The following is a 17,949-nucleotide window of genomic DNA, read 5'->3' on the forward strand; positions in this document are numbered from 1 at the left end:
ATTCTTTCCACTGTTTCATCCACCTATGAACAGAAAGGACATATTTTCAGAATAAAACACACCAGCGTCCTTTTCAGAATGGCAACTACAAGGGATGTTAATTAAGTATAACATTCTGATCAAAGTTATCTCCAGTTATCGTGACAGTCCTTGGTTTTAGTAGTGATTTTTATGTTGCTGTTGTTTTAGAAACTCAGTATGATTCCAGTTTTAGAAAGAAAAAAAAAAACAAAAAAACGCATATCTGTACCATTATTGGAAATAGAGTAAAACCTGATCAGTTTTTTGCTCATGAAGAGAGAAATAGGAAGGAGTTGCCATAGCATGATATATGCTGTTGGATGGACAAAACTGAGGCTGTCTCTTATGCTGATGCAATTGGATTCACTGGAATGATCAGTATAATTAGACGGGAGCCTATAAACTGGGGAATATGAACTACTCAGCTAACTCAGTGCTCCTCCAGTGGGGGCAGTTTTACCCCTAGGGGATGTTTGACAATGTCTGGAGACCTTATTTTGGACAACTTGGAGTGGGGGTTGGTGGATTGCTACTGGCATCGAATAGGTAGGGGCAGGGAATCTGCTAAACATCCAGCAATCCAGAGGGCAGCCCTCACGACAAAGAACTGCCAGCCCCAAATGTCAAGAGTGCCAAGGTTGAGAAACCCTGAAATAACCAATCAACCAAAGAGCCTGAGCGTTCAGAATTCCCAAGGGTTCCATCCTAAGAGCAGCAAATAACAATTAGAATGCTGATCATTTATTAAATGCCCAAGACATGGCAGGAGCTATCTGTTCATAGCTACTGAGTGTCTCAGTCAGGATCCCACCCCAGCTGTGTTTGGGGCCAAGGTCTCTCCTCTTCCTCCTTGGTTATTCTGGTGTAGGTGCATTTTCCCTGGACCTGATTGTATCCAGCCTCTGCTTCTTGTGTTTTATATAGATCAGATCATGTGTTTAATGCATATTAGGTAAGACACTCAGAGGAGAAAGCTGTGAGGTAAGAAGAGACCAGTGTGTCACAATGGGTGTGAAGCTGAAAACATCCAGACAAACAGGCCTCGGCTCCATAACTCACTAAATGAGCCAAACGCCTACGGAGGATGATAGCGCAGAGCCTGCCCCTTAGTTGGTACTCAATACATATTGGCTGGGCAGTGTTTTCATAATCCAGAGTCCTTGGGTAAGCTTCAAATGGATCAGAGTTTCCAAATGACCTATTCTATTATACAACTTTTTTTTTTTTGGTCTTTTGTCTTTTTAGGGCTGCTCCCACGGCATATGGGGATTCCCAGGCTAGGGGTCTAATTGGAGCTGTTGCTGCCAGCCTACACCACAGCTTACAGCAACGCTGGATCCTTAACCCACTGAGCGAGGCCAGGGATCAAACTCGCAACTTCATGGTTCCTAGTCGGATTTGTCTCCACTTCGCCACAACGGGAACTCCCCTATGATATAACTTTTTTGGGGGGTGGTGCACCTGTGGCATATGAAAGTTCCCAGGCTAGGGGTCGAATTGGGGCTGAAGCTGTCAGCCTACACCACAGCCACAGCAACTCAGAATCTGAGCTGCTTCTGCAATCTCACCACAGCTCACGGCAAAGATAGATCCTTAACCCACTAGCAAGGTCAGGGAGGGAACCCACATCCTCCTGGACACTAGTCAAGTCCGTTACCACTGAGCCACAATAGGAACTCACCTGTTATATAACTTTTAACTCCTCCCAGGAGCAGTTTCCTTATCTCTAAGGCCCCTGGTATTTCCAGAACTGCAGAGGGGTCTCAACTGTGCATCTTCTATTTGCCGTGCACATCTTCCTCTTGCTTCTCAGTCTCCATTCTCTGTCAGTCTGGCCTGGCAGAGGTTCATCCTTTACCCCCGCCTTCCTCCCACCTGTGCTCTCCCGGCATCCTCTGCTTTGAGCACTCCCAGGACACCCTGCCTTTTGCTCCCGTCAACAGTTTGCAAGACGGGGGCAGGGCCTGTGTCGGAATCTCCAGAGGAGGCATGTGCCATGTGAAAAAGCTTATTGGAGAATGAGATTTTATATTTGGAAACATGAAGGGCAAAAAAAAAAAATAAAACTATTGTTTTTGTAAAACAAAGAACTGAAAGAAATGCTTGGGAGAAATTGTCCTGCCTGGCAATAAGATAGAGATTTTTAAGTCTGAACTTGGTGTGACTATTTTATGTTTTGGAGAAGAATTGGTTTAAAGAAAAATGTTGCAGGGAATTTCTGTTGTGGCTCAGTGGAAATGACCCTGAGTAGTGCCAGTGAGAGTGTGGGTTTGATCCCTGGCCTCGCTCAGTGGGTTAAGGACCCAGTGTTGCTGCAAGCTGTAGTGTGTAGGCCACAGATGTGGCTCAGATCTGCATTGCTGTGGCTCTGGCTTAGGCAGGCAGCTATAGCTATATTTCCCCTAGCCTGGGAACCTCCATATGCCGCAGGTGCGGCCCTAAAATGACAAAAAAAAAAAAAAGAAAAGAAAATGTTTCCTCCAAGTTTATGCAGCAACTGTAAAAATGTCATAATTATTTTTCAGGGATTACTGCTTTCTTATAATAGTGGACCCAAGCTGAAATACCATTCCTACTATTACTGGAGATACCCAGTAACTAAGTTGCTGTCATTGTATGATAGCATCCTCCTCCCCAGAGCAAAACATAAAATACAATAAAACAAAATAAAGAAAAAGTGTTGCAGAGCTGGGCAGTGTGAGTTCTCCTTTCGCTGCAGAGCTCCTTCCCTCAGCACTTGGGTTTCTCGGAACCTGCCCTTCCCCCCCCCAGAACAAAGCCAGTCCCTCCTGTATGCACCCATAATGCTCGGTTTTTAACATTCTAATTTGTCACCATCGTCTTTTACTTTTATCACATTAAGTTCTGATACAGTACATGCTGCTAAATGAGGAATATAAGAGCACCTTGAACCTACTGCGCCGATGGGAGACCCCTAGTCCGTGGCCCTCAAACGCGGATGTGCTGGGGGTCACTTACAGTGGGTTCTGCCACCAGTCCATCCTTCTGAGTCTCTAGAATTTGGAAGGGGGACATCAGAATTTAAATTTTGTTGTGCTTTGGTATATAAATCACTACAGAACTTGGGCTTATATGTTCTAGAAGCAAAACAGGCATTTGATTAAGGCAGCCTGGCTGTATTCAGTCTTGGTTTGTTCACTCAGCAGGTGTTCACCGAGAACGACCAATTGTGGTGTGACCTGTCCTAGGTGATGCTGGGCAATTGCTGTTCCTTTTGTGGACATGCCTGTTCATGCTCCTTTTTGTCATTTGCTGTTTCCGTCCCGGCAGGGTTCATTCTCAGGGCCCATCCTAGTCAAAGTAGCCACTGATATAGACTTTAAGGGTGTGTTCCTTTGGCAGGCACAGTGGAGAAGAGTGAAGGGGAAGGGGAATTGCATTTGAACAGAGAATTTGAATTCCTTGGTATTTGGAATCACTGGGGAAGGGGAGGGTTTCTTTTACAGAATTCTCATTTTTGTGCCCAGGACATGACACGTACTATTTCATTTCATCTTCACCATAAGCCAATACGGTAAGTGCAATTGTTCCCATTTTACAGAGGAGGAAGCTGAGGCTTATGTTATAGTACTTTCTGTGGCTAGAAATAGGTGGACCAGGACCAGAACTCAGACTTCCTCTGAAGGCCGTGCTCATTCTTCTCTAGCTGGATGCCTCCATTACCTCACTTTTCTTCCAGCCTCTGTGCTTGCCTGGAACCTCCTGGTACCTGCCCCGTTTGGAGTTAAAGATTGTTTTCTGAGCTGTTCCTAAGAGTGCCAAAATTGTTCTGCTGCCTTCTTAACTTTCCTTGGGGTGCGTAAGACAACTTGGGTCACCTTAGAAAGGATGCTGACTTGGAGAGTGAGTATGTAGCTCCTAAACCAGAGATGCTGACTAGTTCACTACCTAACTGCTAGTAAAGCTGCACATAGTTTTTATTGTAAACAACCCTTGTTTCTACTTGGTCCCAATGGTAATTAGAATCTGCCACCAAATATACTGTAAAATGTCATCAGTGGTCTCTTGCTTGGTCAAATCCGAAGTCTTTTTCTCTGGCCTTCGTTCCTGAACAATAGAGTCTGATGTGTTTGACGTAGATTATTCATGTTCTATGTTATTAATAGTTGAGGAAAGGAAAGTGGAAGGAGGGGGAAATTGGCCTACCAGTTATCTCTAGGTAGCAATTTGAAAACTCTAGGCTTGATCCATGCGATTGAATGAGCAGATTCTGGAGCCCACAGGCTATGCTTATCACTTCCTCAGAAGTCCAGGAGTCTGTAGCATTTGATAGAGGGACCATCTTTGTAAAATGTCCTCTGGCTTCCCTGCCTTTAAACCTCCCCAGCTCTTCTACTTCTCCAGCCTCTGCCTTTCCTGCCTCCTCCTTTCCTGAATTTTCCATAGTGGGCATTTTTCAAGTAAACGGATTTTCACTGCTTCATCTTTTTTTCCTACTTCCTCTCTTGACTTCTCAGCCAGGCTCTTGCTCTTTATTTCCAGCTGCCCAAAGGATGGGAAGCCTGTCAATGCCTTTCTTCACCCAGTTCCCCCTCTCAACTCAGCTTCTTCCTTCACTGGTCCATCCACTGGGCCACTTGGTTTCTAAATCTTCCAAGAGTGATCCATTCTCCCTATGACCCAGGCTCAAAATCTGGGGTAACTGCATTACTTTGTTCTTTGTCCCAGCATAGCTGTCTAGTCAATGAAAGAGAGTAAACTCTTGCTTCAAAGATTTAGTATCTTCCCTGTATTTGGCGTCTTCAAAGATTTGGTATCTAGATGGCATATCTCCCTGCCTTTGTATCTCCTTTGCCCCAACCTCCCTCGTCCTTTCTTCCTGCAGCTGTTTCCCACACTGGCTTCCTCTCACCAGGGCTATTGAAGGGTTGCTCCAAACACTAGCAAATATGTGCTGAGCACTTACATGCATTGTGCTAAGCATCTTATATTTGTTACTTTTCAGTTCCTACCACCACCCTGTGAGGGTGGGGGCTATTTCCCTCATCTTCCAAATGAGAAACTGAGGTTTAGAGAGGTGAGCTGACTTGCCCAAGTGCTCAACCACAGACACCGTGGTTGAATTGTGACTCAACAATCCAGTTCTGTTTTGTTCCAGTGGATGCTTATACCTGTCAAATTCTGCTGTATCTACTAGGGGACAGTTAATAAATATTAGTTTCCTTCCTACTTTCCCTCCTTTTTCTTTCTACCACCTTTCCCCCAGCCTGTATTAAATTCATACCATGCTGGCAGCATCTGAGCTCCACTACCTTCAAGGCTTTTCTTTCACCTGCATGTAGTCAGCCCTCTGCACCTTTTCAAAGCAACTCCAGTGCTTTCCCGTTCTCTGGTTGCATCTTTTGTTATCTTATATACATAAATCCTTGAAGGGCTGGTTAGCTGCTGTTTCATTTGTTTCTTTCTCTTTTTTAATTTTTTTTTTTTTGGTCTTTTTCGGGCCACGCCCATGGCATATGGAGGTTCCCAGGCTAGAGGTGGAATGGGAGTTACAGCTGCCAGCCTACGCCACGGCCACAGCAATGCTGGATCCGAGCCTCATCTGTGACCTACACCATAGCACATGGCAACGGCGGATCCTTAACCCACTGAGCAAGGCCAGGGATAGAACCCTCATCCTCATGGATACTAGTCAGGTTCCATAACCGCTGAGCTACAACAGGAACTCATCATTTGTTTTCACAACTGGAACTCATTTGTTTCTTTTATGTGTTATCAAGCACTAGGGTAGTGGACTTTAAATGGGGTAGATATTTTGTAAATAATCCTTCAATTATTGCATTTGGGCTATATCCTCAGAGCAGAGGTTACTGACCCATCAGGGATGTTTCAGAAGAACAGACTGGAATCAGAAGGACACACAGCCTGCCAGGATTGAGTACAGGCGTAAAACTGCTGGCGGACTAGTTAGCTAATTGCCGCAGTCCAGGCAGGAATCCCTGAAGGAATCCTGCTTTAGTGAGAAGGCTAAGAGGTGAGAGGTGTGGAATGCACTGACTCTGGCACTAACACCTGCAGCAGCAACTGCACTGTCATTACCTGGCCTCTTCCTTCTCGGAGCAGCAGCGCCGGCTCCTGAAAGCTAGGGAGAAACATTATGGTGTGGGCTGGTTGGGGTCCCCAGGGCCAGGCTCCGAGGTCTGTAATTGGGTGAAATGGGGCGGATGAGTCGTGTTACTCAGTACAGTCTGATTTCAGAGGTGGGGCAAAGTCGGCAACGTTTCTCCAGAGTCATCTAGTTTCTTTGCCTCCACGCAGGCAGACAACAGCTTAGAGGTTTCTCACCACTGGTTGTAACATCTAAGGTTGTAGAATCTGTTTTAACCCTTCTATTTGTCCACGGAGCCGGTGGTAGCAGCTTGTCGCCCAGTGCCAGTGTGTGATGGAAGCACTACGGCCACAGGAACGCAAAGCGCCAAGTCTGGCCACATTTCATGCGGACATTCCGCTTAAAAAGAAATAAAAAATCCTCGTAGAACCTAATCTGGACTTGGAGGGCAGGTCGGGAAACCGATTTCGGCCGGGAGGTGGCCCGGTGGGAAAGAGGGGAAAGTCAAGGAGGGAGAACGGGTGAGTCTGACGTGAATTAAAACGCGGCCGGGGCCAAGACAAGGGAGGCTGTCTCCCTCCTAACTCTCGGGGAGACACGTCAGCTTGCGCTCAGGGCAATTTCAGCCGGCGATCTCCCGGGCTCCGGGAGGGGCGCCGGGCGGCTGGAGACCGGCTCTAGGGCCCAGCGGCCCGGCGTCGGGCGGGGGTGGGGTGTAGGGTTACGGCGACCCGCCCGGACGACCCTCCCTCGGCGGCGCGCAGCGCGCGGGGAGCGCGGGCAGCGGCGGCGGCGCGCGGGCCGCTCTAGGACCCAGCGGCGGCTGTCGGGTTTGGGGCTGGAGGGGAAGCCCCGGCGTTTCTCCGCTTCGCGTGTGAATTGGGCTGATTGTCGGGCGTCGCTTCCCCGCGCTGCCCCACGCCATGCCCGGCGCGCTGCCCGGCGGCCGCCTCCCCCAGCCGCGGCACTGAACTAGCCATGATCGCCTCATGTGGAGGGCAAAGTTGCGCCGGGGAACTTGTGAGTCGGCGGTGAAAGGTAACTGGTCCCTGCTCGGGGTGCAGGGAGGGCGCCTCCGACTCTCCCGCGCGGAACCCAGTCGACGGATGCTTCCCGCCGGGCCGGGGGCTCCTCTCGGCCCTGGGGCTGAGATCGGCCCGGCTCCGGAGCCACTGGGGCAGCTTTTTCGGCGCCTGAGGCCGGGAGTGTCCGCCACCGGCATCTTGATCTCCCTTACCCAGATTGTTTAAAAAAAGAAAAAAAAAAAATCAGAGTTCCCGCGCCACTCTGCAGGCCCGGGAGCCAGCGGGCTGGGTGGCAGCACCGCGCCGCCCCGCGCCCCCTCGAAGATTGGGATTCCTTTGGCCCTCGCGGCCGGGGGCCCGGGGTGCAGGCGCGCCCCCGCCTCCTGGCTGGCCCTTCGGGAGGGGCACTGCCATATGGCCGCACTCTCCGCGACGCGCCCGCGTACGGGTCCCGGGCAGCCTAGGGAGGCGGCGGAAGGGGTGGTCGGTGGCCGCTTCCCTCCGCGCGAGACAAAGGCGCGCACGCTGGCCCAGCAGACGTGCCGGACCTTTCCTGCAGCCCCAGAGTCTCGGCCTTGCCGGGTGGGGGTGGCGAAGGGGTCTTGCGGGGCACCCCGAGGCTCGGGTAGCTTTGCTGCTGCTCCTTCTTTGTTCTCCCGGCACAAGTTTCTTTGACAGAAACCGGGGAGTTGGATCCAGCTTTCCCTTGCAGTTAGTGTTGTCTTTAAAAGAATCTGCTTTGGGGGGGAATATATTTAAACTTTTCGAGTGGAACTGGCTTTGCTTGGGATGGGACATTCGTGGCAGGAGCGAGATTGGCACTTTGGCCGATGACAGCCGGGGCGGAGGGGAGCCCTGCCCTCGGGCCGGGGCCGGATGTGCCCCGTGGGCAGCCTGACTGGAGGATCGGGCGGTGGAAGGAAAGAACGAGCGCCGACGCGCACCTACCTCTCCCGCCTCCTCCGGAGACCCCGCCAAGTTGCCCCCTTCCGAGCCCAGACTATGAAACCGGCTCCCCGGCCGAAGCTTCCGCGCCTCGCCACGCCCTACTTTCTAGTATCTTGATAGATGCCTGGAAAGACCTTAACTTTACATTTTTGCTCAAAGGTTTCAGCTTTTTTGGCTTCGGCGTTGGTTTACTGTCCCCGAGGGGCACATGCTGTGGAAAATGTCAGGCTAGTGTGTGGATCACCTGAACTCGGGCTTCTGTCGACCGGGCCCTGATCGTGGGCCTCGGAGCCTTGGCGTCTGGGACTGAACCGTTTTCGCCCTGGGTCCCTCAGTTCCTTTGCCCTGTCCTGATACAGTGCGGACGTGGTTGTATTCTCCTGTATCAGGAGAATCGAGTTTTTGTACTGCTTATAAAGTCCGTGGTTGCGGTGGAGGTATGGGGACACGAGAGCCATTTATTGACCCTGGAGAACCCCAAACAATAACGTTACTTGCCGTAAGCAGATCCAGCCAGAATAGAGGGATTATTAATAGCTACTGTTCCAAAAAAATTTCCTTCCTTTTCGGGAAGTGAAAAGTCTGGGCTTGAAATGTTGAACCATCATTTCTCTCTGCTTCCAAAACTGCCCAGTGTGTCCTTGCCAAACTGGTAAGGTTTCTCCCGGCTGCCCACCACCCCTGGACCTGACGGCTCTCCGTGGACATCAGACCCAGGTTAAGGACTGGACTCTCTCTAGGTTGCAAGTTCTTGAAGCATCTAGACCAATGTGGTATTGCTTTCCCAGGACGGTGCTCTGATCATCACAGTGCATCTACTATGAACGCTCTTTATGGGAGCAATGTGGGCCCAAGGTTTAATACACTTTAAACTGTTTTGCAGAGGAGCAGAGGGTTGGAAACCATTGATTTGATCAGAATGAAAAGGAGTAAAGGGATAGAGAAGGTTTTAGAGCTGCCTGCCTCTCTTCTCCTTGGTAGACGGGGGTGGGGGGGGTGGGGGGGTGTTTAGTTTCTGAAGGGGTGTACTTACTTTGCTTTTGTGAGATACATTTTTTACGATAAATGAGGAAACCCTTGTGAATGCTGCAGGTAGGAAGGTGCCGCATTTGTAACTCCACGCCTCTCCCCCTTCTTTTTATTTTTTATTTTTTGTGTCTTTTTTGCCTCTTCAGGGCCACACCCATGGCATATGGAGGTTTCCAGGCTAGGGTCCAATCGGAGCTGCAGCCGACTGGCCAGAGCCATAGCAACGCCAGATTGGAGCTGGGTCTGCGACCTACACCACAGCTCACGGCAACGCCGGATCCTTAACTGACTGAGCAGGGCCGGGGATCGAACCTATGTCCTCATGGATGCTAGTCAGATTCGTTTTCACTGAGCCACGATGGGAACTCCGTCCCCCTTCTTTTTAAAATGCACAGAAGTCTTGGTCTTTTTCGGTTCTGTGCAGGTGGTGGAGTGCAAGGAATACTAATATACTGAAGGGCATGTGGAGATCAAAGCATTTAAAAATACATCTTTTCAAGGAAGCTAATGGAGGACTTTCAGTTTAAATGGGATTTTAAAGTGCCGTCGTTAGGAAAAGCACAGGAATGCAGAAACCTGAGTGATTTGATGGGAAGGTACTCTGCTGATTAGACTTGAGAGTGTCTGCCCTTGGCCAATTAGTCTGGAGGCTTCTGTGGATAGAGCTTTGCTTTTTTTCATGTCTACCCCTGTGGAGAAGTATGGACCCAGGGTCTGGGGGAAAGATAGCCGAACTAATTGAAATTGGATGGCAGTCTGGCCGCTGAGAGTTCTGTCCTAGGTACCAGGACTGTGTTTCTTTTCAGTAATTTGTGAAAGTGCTTTGAAAATGATAAAGTGCTATATAACATAAAGCTTTGTAAGGAAAAAAAAATAAAGAATGACTTAGGAAACAAGGGACTTGCTAGTGAAAATGTAAATACTTAATGTTCCAGGCCAAGAAATTAAAGAGAAAGCAACTTTGTAAGACCTATTAGTAGTCCTGATAAGCGAAATTCTCCCCTAGTAGCATCTTCTTCCCTTCCAGGTAGCTATCTGCATTTAAATGCATATGGAAGCCGAGATCAGGAAATTCTCTAGTGTTTTGAACAAATTTTTCTCCTCCTGTTTTTTTCATTAATTTTGATAGGTTCTTATGTCCCAGAATTCACTAGGCAATAGAATACTTTTTTTTTTTCTTTTGTCATTTTAGGGCCGCACCTGGGGCATTTGGAGATTCTCAGGCTAGAGGTCTTATCGGAGCTACAGCTGCCGGCCTACGCCACAGTCACAGCAACGCCAAATCCGAGCCACAACTGTAGCCTCCACACTACAGCTTGCAGAAACACTGGATCCTTCACCCACTGAGTGAAGCCAGGCATCGAACCCAAAACCTCATGGTTCCTGGTCAGATTCGTTTCTGCTGCGCCATGATGGGAACTCCGGCAATAGAATACTTGAAAAGCAAGGGGTACCTTGGAGGTCAAGTACGAGGACATATTTGATTATAAGTTTTGCTGGAAATAGTCTGAGGTTTTTATTTGTTTGCTTAGCAGTTTTTTGTCTTAAAGGTTTTATTTTGTTGGTTTGTTTTGGAGGGAAGGCAGCATTGAAATCTTGGCCATTGTGGGTAGATCTGAACGCCACGTTTTCTTGGAAGGGAGCCATGCCTGGGCTTGTGTGTTGGCACCACTCTGAGCGCTTCTCTAACTTGTGAGGCCCTTGGCCTCCATCCTTGTGCAACCTTAGGATATATTCATTCCTGGCACTTAGCACCAGACTCCTGGGCTCCCAAAGTGGCTCACACATGAGGCATTTTTGTCCCCCTTTGTTATCGGGGTGGGGGAAGAGCCCTAACGTGTTAGGAAACGTGTCTCTCTTAAGCTCCTTGAGAGTTGGGTTTAACTTTTCAAAAGAATAAAGTCTTCTGGTTCTCCTCTTTGTATTTTATATCTGTCTTTGGGACTTCACTGGCCCATGGTACAGCTGTGCATACCCCTTTTTGTTTGCTTTGTTTTTTTTTAAGTAAAAGGCCTGTAATTCATTTGTTTGTTTGTTTAACTTTTGGTTTTGAAATGACTGGAGCTCTGTGGCAAGTTGCACAAATAGTAGAGAGGTCCCACTCTTCACCCACTTTTCCCCTTGGTAACATCTCATGTAACCAAAATACAACTGCAGAACCAAGAAATGGACTTGGGGGCAATCCAGACCATATTCAGATTTTACCGGTTTTACATGCACACACTTGGGCTTGTGTGTGTGTATACTTTTGTGCAGTTTTTTTCACATGCGTAGATTCCTGTAGCTACCAGCTCCATCAAGGCACGGAATTATTCTGTCACCTCCAGGATCTCCTTTGTGCCACCCCTTATGGTCACACCTTCCTTACCCTCACCCCCTCTTTAAACCCTGCTGTTCTCCATCTATACTTTTGAAAATGTTACATACATAAAATTATGCAATATATGATTTTTTGAGATCAGTGTCATTGATATTAGCATCATACCCTTGAGATCCACCCAGACTGTTGCATTATCACTAGTCCTTTCCTTTTTATTGCTGAATAATATTCCCTGGTGTGGATACTGGGGTTGGGTTAAGCATTTACCCATCAAAAAACTTCTGGGTTGTTTTCAGTTTTGGGGTCAGTTAAAGTTGCTGAGTGTTCCTGTGTAGGTTTTGGTGAGGACAAAGTTTTCATTTTTTTTCTGGAGCAAATGCCAGAATTGTGATTGCTGGGTTTTGTATGGTAAGTTTATGTGAAGTTTGTTTTTTTTTTTTTTTTTAAGGGCCGCACCCATAGCACATGGAGGTTCCCAGGCTAGGGGTCTAATTGGAGCTGTTGCCGCCGACCTACACCAGAGCCACAGCCACGCCAGATCCAAGCCACGTCTGTGACCTACACCACAGCTCACGGCAATGCTGGATCCTTAACCCACTGAGCAAGGCCAGGGATCAAACCCAAAACCTCATGGTTCCTGGTCAGATCCGTTTCCGCTGCACCACGATGGGAACTCCAGTTTATGTGTAGTTTTTTTTAAAGACATTGTCTAACTATTCCAGAGTGGCTGCACTGTTGTACAGACCCACCAGCAGTGGGTGAGAGATGCGGGTTCTCTGCCTCCTCACCAGCGTTTGTTTATCATTTTAGCTGTCCCAGTATGTGTTCTAGTTTCATCACAGGTTTAATTTGCATTCCCTAATGGCTAAGGATGGTGGGCATCTTTTTATATGCTTATTTGCCATCTGTATATTCTCTTTGGTGAAATATCTGCTCCTGTCTTGCCCATGTTCTAATCAGATTATTATATAGATATTCTTTTGCCTTTAAGCTTTGAGATTCTTCATAAATTCCAGATAAGAGTCCAGATATGTGACTCACATATGTTTTTTTCTAGTATGTAGTTGTTTTTTCAAACTTCTATCCAGATCTTTTGCAGGAAGAAAATTTTAATCTTACTAAAGTCCAATTTATTGATTCCTCCCTTTTATGGATTGTGTTTTTGGTGTTACGCCTAAAAACATCTTGCCTAGGTTAATATCCCGAAGATTTTCTCCTATTTTTCTTTTGTTAAGTTTCAGTTGTACATTTTATCTTCAGGTCATAGCTCACTTCTGTCCTCCTAACAGGATGTATGCCTTGCAAACGATCTCATAAACCATCTCTTATGCATTGATTATGTATTTAGCGTTCTGGAAGCACACCGATGAATCAGGCATAGTTCCCACTCTCCAGAGCTCACTGCAGGTGGGGTGGTGGGTGGGCATTTCCAGGTGTTAATACCACAGCAGAGAAGAGCCTGGTGTACTGTGGGAGCACAGAGAGGACGGCAGCAGGGAGGTCTCGCCTTGACTGGCTGGTTAGGGAGGGCTGCTCTGGCAAGTTGCCCAGGCGTGGTTGGGAAGATTTTATAAAATGGGTTCTTGCCTTAGGTCCAGCTTCCTTCCTTCTGTCTTTCCTTCCTTCCTCCCTCCCTCCCTCCCTTCCTTCCTTCCTTCCTCCTCTTTCTTTTGGCTGTGCCTGTGGCATGTGGAAGTTCCCAAGCCAGTGACTGAACCTGCGCCACAGCAATGACCTGAGCCAGTGCAGTAACAGTACTGGATCCTTAACTCTCTGCACCACAAGAGAACTCCTGATCCAGTTTTTCGATATCTTTACTAGCGTGGATTCTTTCGTGTGGGTCACCCTGGTTCCTGAGCACAGGTCGAAGGACTTGGGGTAAACTGAGTGGTTGAGGGTTTTTTTGAACAGTGCCTGGTATAATGGCTTTAAAAAAAAAAAAAAAAAAGAGGAGTTCCCATCGTGGCGCAGTGGTTAACGAATCCAACTAGGAACCATGAGGTTTCGGGTTCGATCCCTGGCCTTGCTCAGTGGGTTAAGGATCCGGCGTTGCCGTGAGCTGTGGTGTAGGTCGCAGACGCGTCTCAGATCCCGCATTGCTATGGCTCTGGCGTAGACCAGTGGCTGCAGCTCCGATTCGACCCCTGGCCTGGGAACCTCCATATGCTGCAGGAGTGGCCCAAAGAAATAGCAAAAAAAAAAAAAAAAAAAAAAAGACAAAAAAAAGAAAGAAAAGAAAATGCAATACTTAAAACTGAATAACATAAAGAGTCTGAGTAAGGTTGAACAGATTTAGTTAGAATATCCGTCAAAATGAAAAAGGCCTTTGGATTGTTTAGGGTCAGACAGACCTGGTTGGCTTCCTGGCCCTGTCGCCTCCTTGCTGTGGGATCTCAGGGACTGTGACCTGGGATTCTTCATGGAGACAGTGGAGACAGTAGCAGTTGCTACCTCGAGGAGTCGTGTGCGGGTGAAACGAAATGATGTGTGCATAGCACTTAGCACAGTGCAGGGCATGTTCAAAGTATTCAGTAAGTGCCCATTATTATTATTATTATTATTATTATTATTATTAGAAGAGCAGAGAGCCCAAGGGTTTTATATTGTTAAATGGAGTCTCATGTATCTTTTTCTCTGAGATGCTAGAATCCCAGTTCTTACTCATAGAAGCTTATCTTTTCACACTTGGGAACAGGGTGTCGTATACCAAGTACTGTTTATTTATTTGATTTTTTAAAAAAATGTATTTTATGGACATATAGTTGATTTACAAAGTTGTATCAATTTCTGCTGTCCAGCAAAATGATTCAGTTATACAAATACGTGTGTGTGTGTATGTTCTTTTTTTTTTTTTTTTGTCTTTTTGCCATTTCTTGGGCCGCTCCCGTGGCATATGGAGGTTCCCAGGCTAGGGGTCGAATTGGAGCTGTAGCCACCGGCCTACGCCAGAGCCACAGCAACGTGGGATCCGAGCCACGTCTGCAACCTACACCACAGCTCACGGCAACGCCGGATCGTCAACCCACTGAGCAAGGGCAGGGACCGAACCTGCAACCTCATGGTTCCTAGTCGGATTCGTTAACCACTGCGCCACGACGGGAACTCCTGTATGTTCTTTTTCATGTTCTTTTTTCTATTGTGGGTTATTACGGGTTATTGAATATAGTTCTCTGTGCTATAGGATAGGGCTTTGTTTACACCTGTTGTGTATCGAATCAGGTTAAGAGGCTGGGATGCTTGATTCACCGTCTAGTACTCCCTATAGAACACACCTTTCCTCTCCTTATAAACCAGGATTTTCTGAGTCAAGAACGGCTTCCTCTCTGCCCTAACCACAGGAGGTGGCAGGAGGTGTGTGTTGTCTCCAGCTAGTTCAGAGTCTGCGGTCTTTATTACCCAAGGTACCGTAAGCCAAGGCTGATGTCACCAGGTCGTGTCCCAAGCCTCACAACCGGCAGCTCCCTTTCCTTTCCCTTGATGACCAAATTGTTTATTTCCCAGAGGAAACGGACGGAAGCGGGTGGACATGGCAGTCATTGAGGGGGCTTATTTAAACCCAGACTGCTGTACCCCGCCCCCAGAGTTTCTGTTTCAGCAGTTCTTGGAGGGGGCCTGAGAATTGGCATTTCTTACAAGTTTCTAGGTGAGCCTGTTACTGCTGGTCCGAGGCACCATCATTTGAGAAGCACTATTTTCGAGCACAGTCTCCTATCAATGAGACGCAGACAAGGGTCCTGTACTCTTTGGAACTGAATAGTGTTCGTATTTAATGGTTGAGATTGACATGGAGTGGATTTCTGAGGTTTTACTAGTTGATGTACATAACTCACCTCTCTTTTCATCCCTCTTTTCTGCCTTTCCCCTTCCTGAGTTTGCTTCTCTCAGTTATCTTTGACCTCTCACTGCTTGGAAGATGTGTCACTTTAGGGTACAGTTTAGGGTAACCATCAGATACCAGCCATAGTCCCTTGGCTAATTCACCTAATCTCTGTAAAATAAATGTGTTTACTAAAATGCCTATATCCTAAGGCTTATGTGAGATAATGCATGTGAAAGGGCTGCTTAAGAGATAAGTATGGGGCAAAAGTCAGTTTTTAGTTTGTTGGCTTGTTTGTTTTTCTTTTTAGGGCAGCACCTATGGCATATGGAAGTTCCCAGGCTAGGGCTCGAATTGGAGCTCCAGCTGTGGGCCTACACCACAGCCATGGCAACACTGATTTTGAGCCACTTCTGCAACCTCCACTGCAGCTTGCGACAATGTTGGATCCTTAACCCGCTGAGCGAGGCCAGGGATTGCACAGACATCCTCATGGACACTGTGTTGGGGTCTTAACCCGCTGAGCCACAATGGGAACTCCTCAATTTTTTTTTTTTTTTATTTCAAGTGCCCTGGATTTCCCTTTAAAAAGTATCCTTGGATTTGGTGGTGGACCACCTTTCCTGATGCTGAGTTCCACGGCTTCTGGGGGTGCTTGGTGAAAGTGGCCTAGACATCCATAGGAATGTCTTGGAGAAGGTTCCTGCAGTGGATGGGCTGGTGGGCTAAAGTCTACGAAGGCCTTCAGATACCCTACACAACCTCGTAGTTGTAATGACCGGAGAAGGGCTGGAAAGTAGCTTCGGCAGATGCTGGACTGTTAAGAGTCAGCTTCCTGGCAGTGAAGAAATAGAATTCCATGATTTTTTCTTAGCTGCTTAGGAAAATGTGATCTGGCCCCATCTGTCTCTCTTTTTTTAAAAAACACTTTCTAGATTTGTACTGACCATAGTAACCACTAAGTCCATGTGGCCATATAAATTAATGAAAATTAAATGAAACTAAACATTTGGGCCCTCAGTCCTACTGGCCACGATTCAAGAGCCTTATTAGCCATTTCCGTCTTCACAGCAAGTTCCACGGGCCAGTGCTATTCCAGAGAGATGCTGGCCCTGTTTGTCCGACAGCAGTGTCACTGGGGCTTCACAGAGGGGGACTGGGACATGGTTTGGAGTAAAATGTACCGCTCCTTCCTTGGAAGTCTGTTGTGGACAGATTGGGAGACAACAGCCCAGGGATACTGCCCTGAGCTTGAACTTCGCTTTGCCACTTGTCGTTTCAGAGGCTCCTTTCAGTAGGTGGGTCAGCCAGGCATCTGGGTTATGCGGGGCGTGGAGCTTAGCAAGTTAGCAGGCTGTTATCAAGGGGGTCTCCTGTTTCCAGGATATTTGAGGCTTTGCATCCGTGGGTGGGATTCCCCTAGGCATCTGGTTCTTGAGAGAAGCAAAGAGAAAAGATCAGGTGCCTTTAGTCCTGAGACACCCTTCTCCTGGGGAGGATCAGAGGCCGCCTGGACTCCTCCAGCGTGGGCCTGCTTCACGGTCGAGCCAGCCTTTGTCAGTGGGAGTCAGGGGGCCTGTGCATCTGGTTCCCGGCGGGCGCCACCGCTTGGGGCTTGCTCGGATGCCATTCCGCACTGCGTCATCCTCACTGTTGCCTCCTTTGAAAGTGTTCTGTAAGCTGTCAAGTTCCTTTCGTTACTCGCCCCACATCCACTCAGTCCCCAGGTCCTGGCCGTGGACCCCGGGGATGCTTCTTGCATCCGTTCCCTCTCCTCACGTGTCTCCACAGCCCAGCTAGCTGGACTGCTGGTTCCCCAGCTTCTAGACTGTTCTAGTAGCCACGGGGCAGGTCTCCCCACTCTGCTCTCCAGCATCTCTTCCAATGAACTCTGCCCTTCCTGCTTCCCTGCTTCCTCCCTCCCTTCCGCCACCCTCCTCAGTTCAGGCAGAGCAAGATCAGGATGTGGCTCCCAGGCCTGCTCTGCTTCTTCAGCGGGAGGTGGGGCCCTGCACACCCCCCCTGGTGGCCCTGTGCCCTCCAGGAAGGAGGCATCTGTCTCCCTTTCAGCTGCTGCTGCTCAGCTGTAAGGGCTGCTCTGGATGGTATGATCCATGGGTAGACCCCCCCACCCCCCCTTCACCCCAACCCAGCCCAGAGCAGGTGTGAGTCAGGCCTTTGCCTTCCTGCCACGAGCTGTGCCCTGAGCAGCTCTGAGAACCACATTTCTTATGAGTGAGCCTTTCCTTCTGGGGACTCTGGGGGAGAAGAAGATAAAATCCTCTGGTAAGACCTGTGTCCTGAAGGGCGGCTCCTTAATATCCCTGCAACTAGGTTGCTCCTCCTGGTGATGCGGAGCGAGATGGAAAGACGGAAGGACAGACAAGGTGGCCTGTCTGGGATCTTTTTTGAGGAAGGAGGCAAGAAGGAGGAGGAAGAATAGGAACAGAGACGAGGAAAGGTGCTTTTTCAGAATTATCGACCCTCGTGGATGCAACAGATGTCTGTTAGGGCAGGACAGAACACACAGCACCACTCTCGTTTCTGAAAGGAGAACTGCTCTCCCGTTCCCCTTATGCAGAAGAGTGAAAGAAAAGGACTCCTGAAATCGCAGTGGGCTTAGATGAAGACGCCTGCGAAAGTAATACAACCAGCGGCGCAAAACCATTTGCACAAAACTTGAAGCTGCTGAGGCTGCGAGGTAATGAGAGCCCGAGGT

At 48.4% G+C, this 17,949-nt stretch overlaps 1 protein-coding gene across 5 annotated transcripts in view; it reads left to right on the top strand.

Moving 5' to 3' along the window:
* Nucleotides 1–17,949, top strand: part of AMOTL1 (angiomotin like 1) — a 167,423-nt gene that overhangs the window by 45,372 nt on the left and 104,102 nt on the right. For 2 of the 5 annotated variants that reach the window (XM_047751813.1, XM_047751815.1), the window contains exon 1: nucleotides 6,874–7,129. The exons of the other annotated variants lie outside the window; for them this stretch is intronic. In XM_047751813.1, coding sequence (XP_047607769.1) covers nucleotides 7,081–7,129 — 49 coding nt within the window. In that variant the 5' untranslated portion in view covers nucleotides 6,874–7,080. Of the gene's footprint in view, nucleotides 1–6,873; nucleotides 7,130–17,949 lie in introns of those variants that run through there. 5 annotated transcript variants of the gene reach the window in all.

This window comes from Phacochoerus africanus, chromosome 11, assembly GCF_016906955.1.
Source record: "Phacochoerus africanus isolate WHEZ1 chromosome 11, ROS_Pafr_v1, whole genome shotgun sequence".
Classification (NCBI taxonomy): domain Eukaryota; kingdom Metazoa; phylum Chordata; class Mammalia; order Artiodactyla; family Suidae; genus Phacochoerus; species Phacochoerus africanus.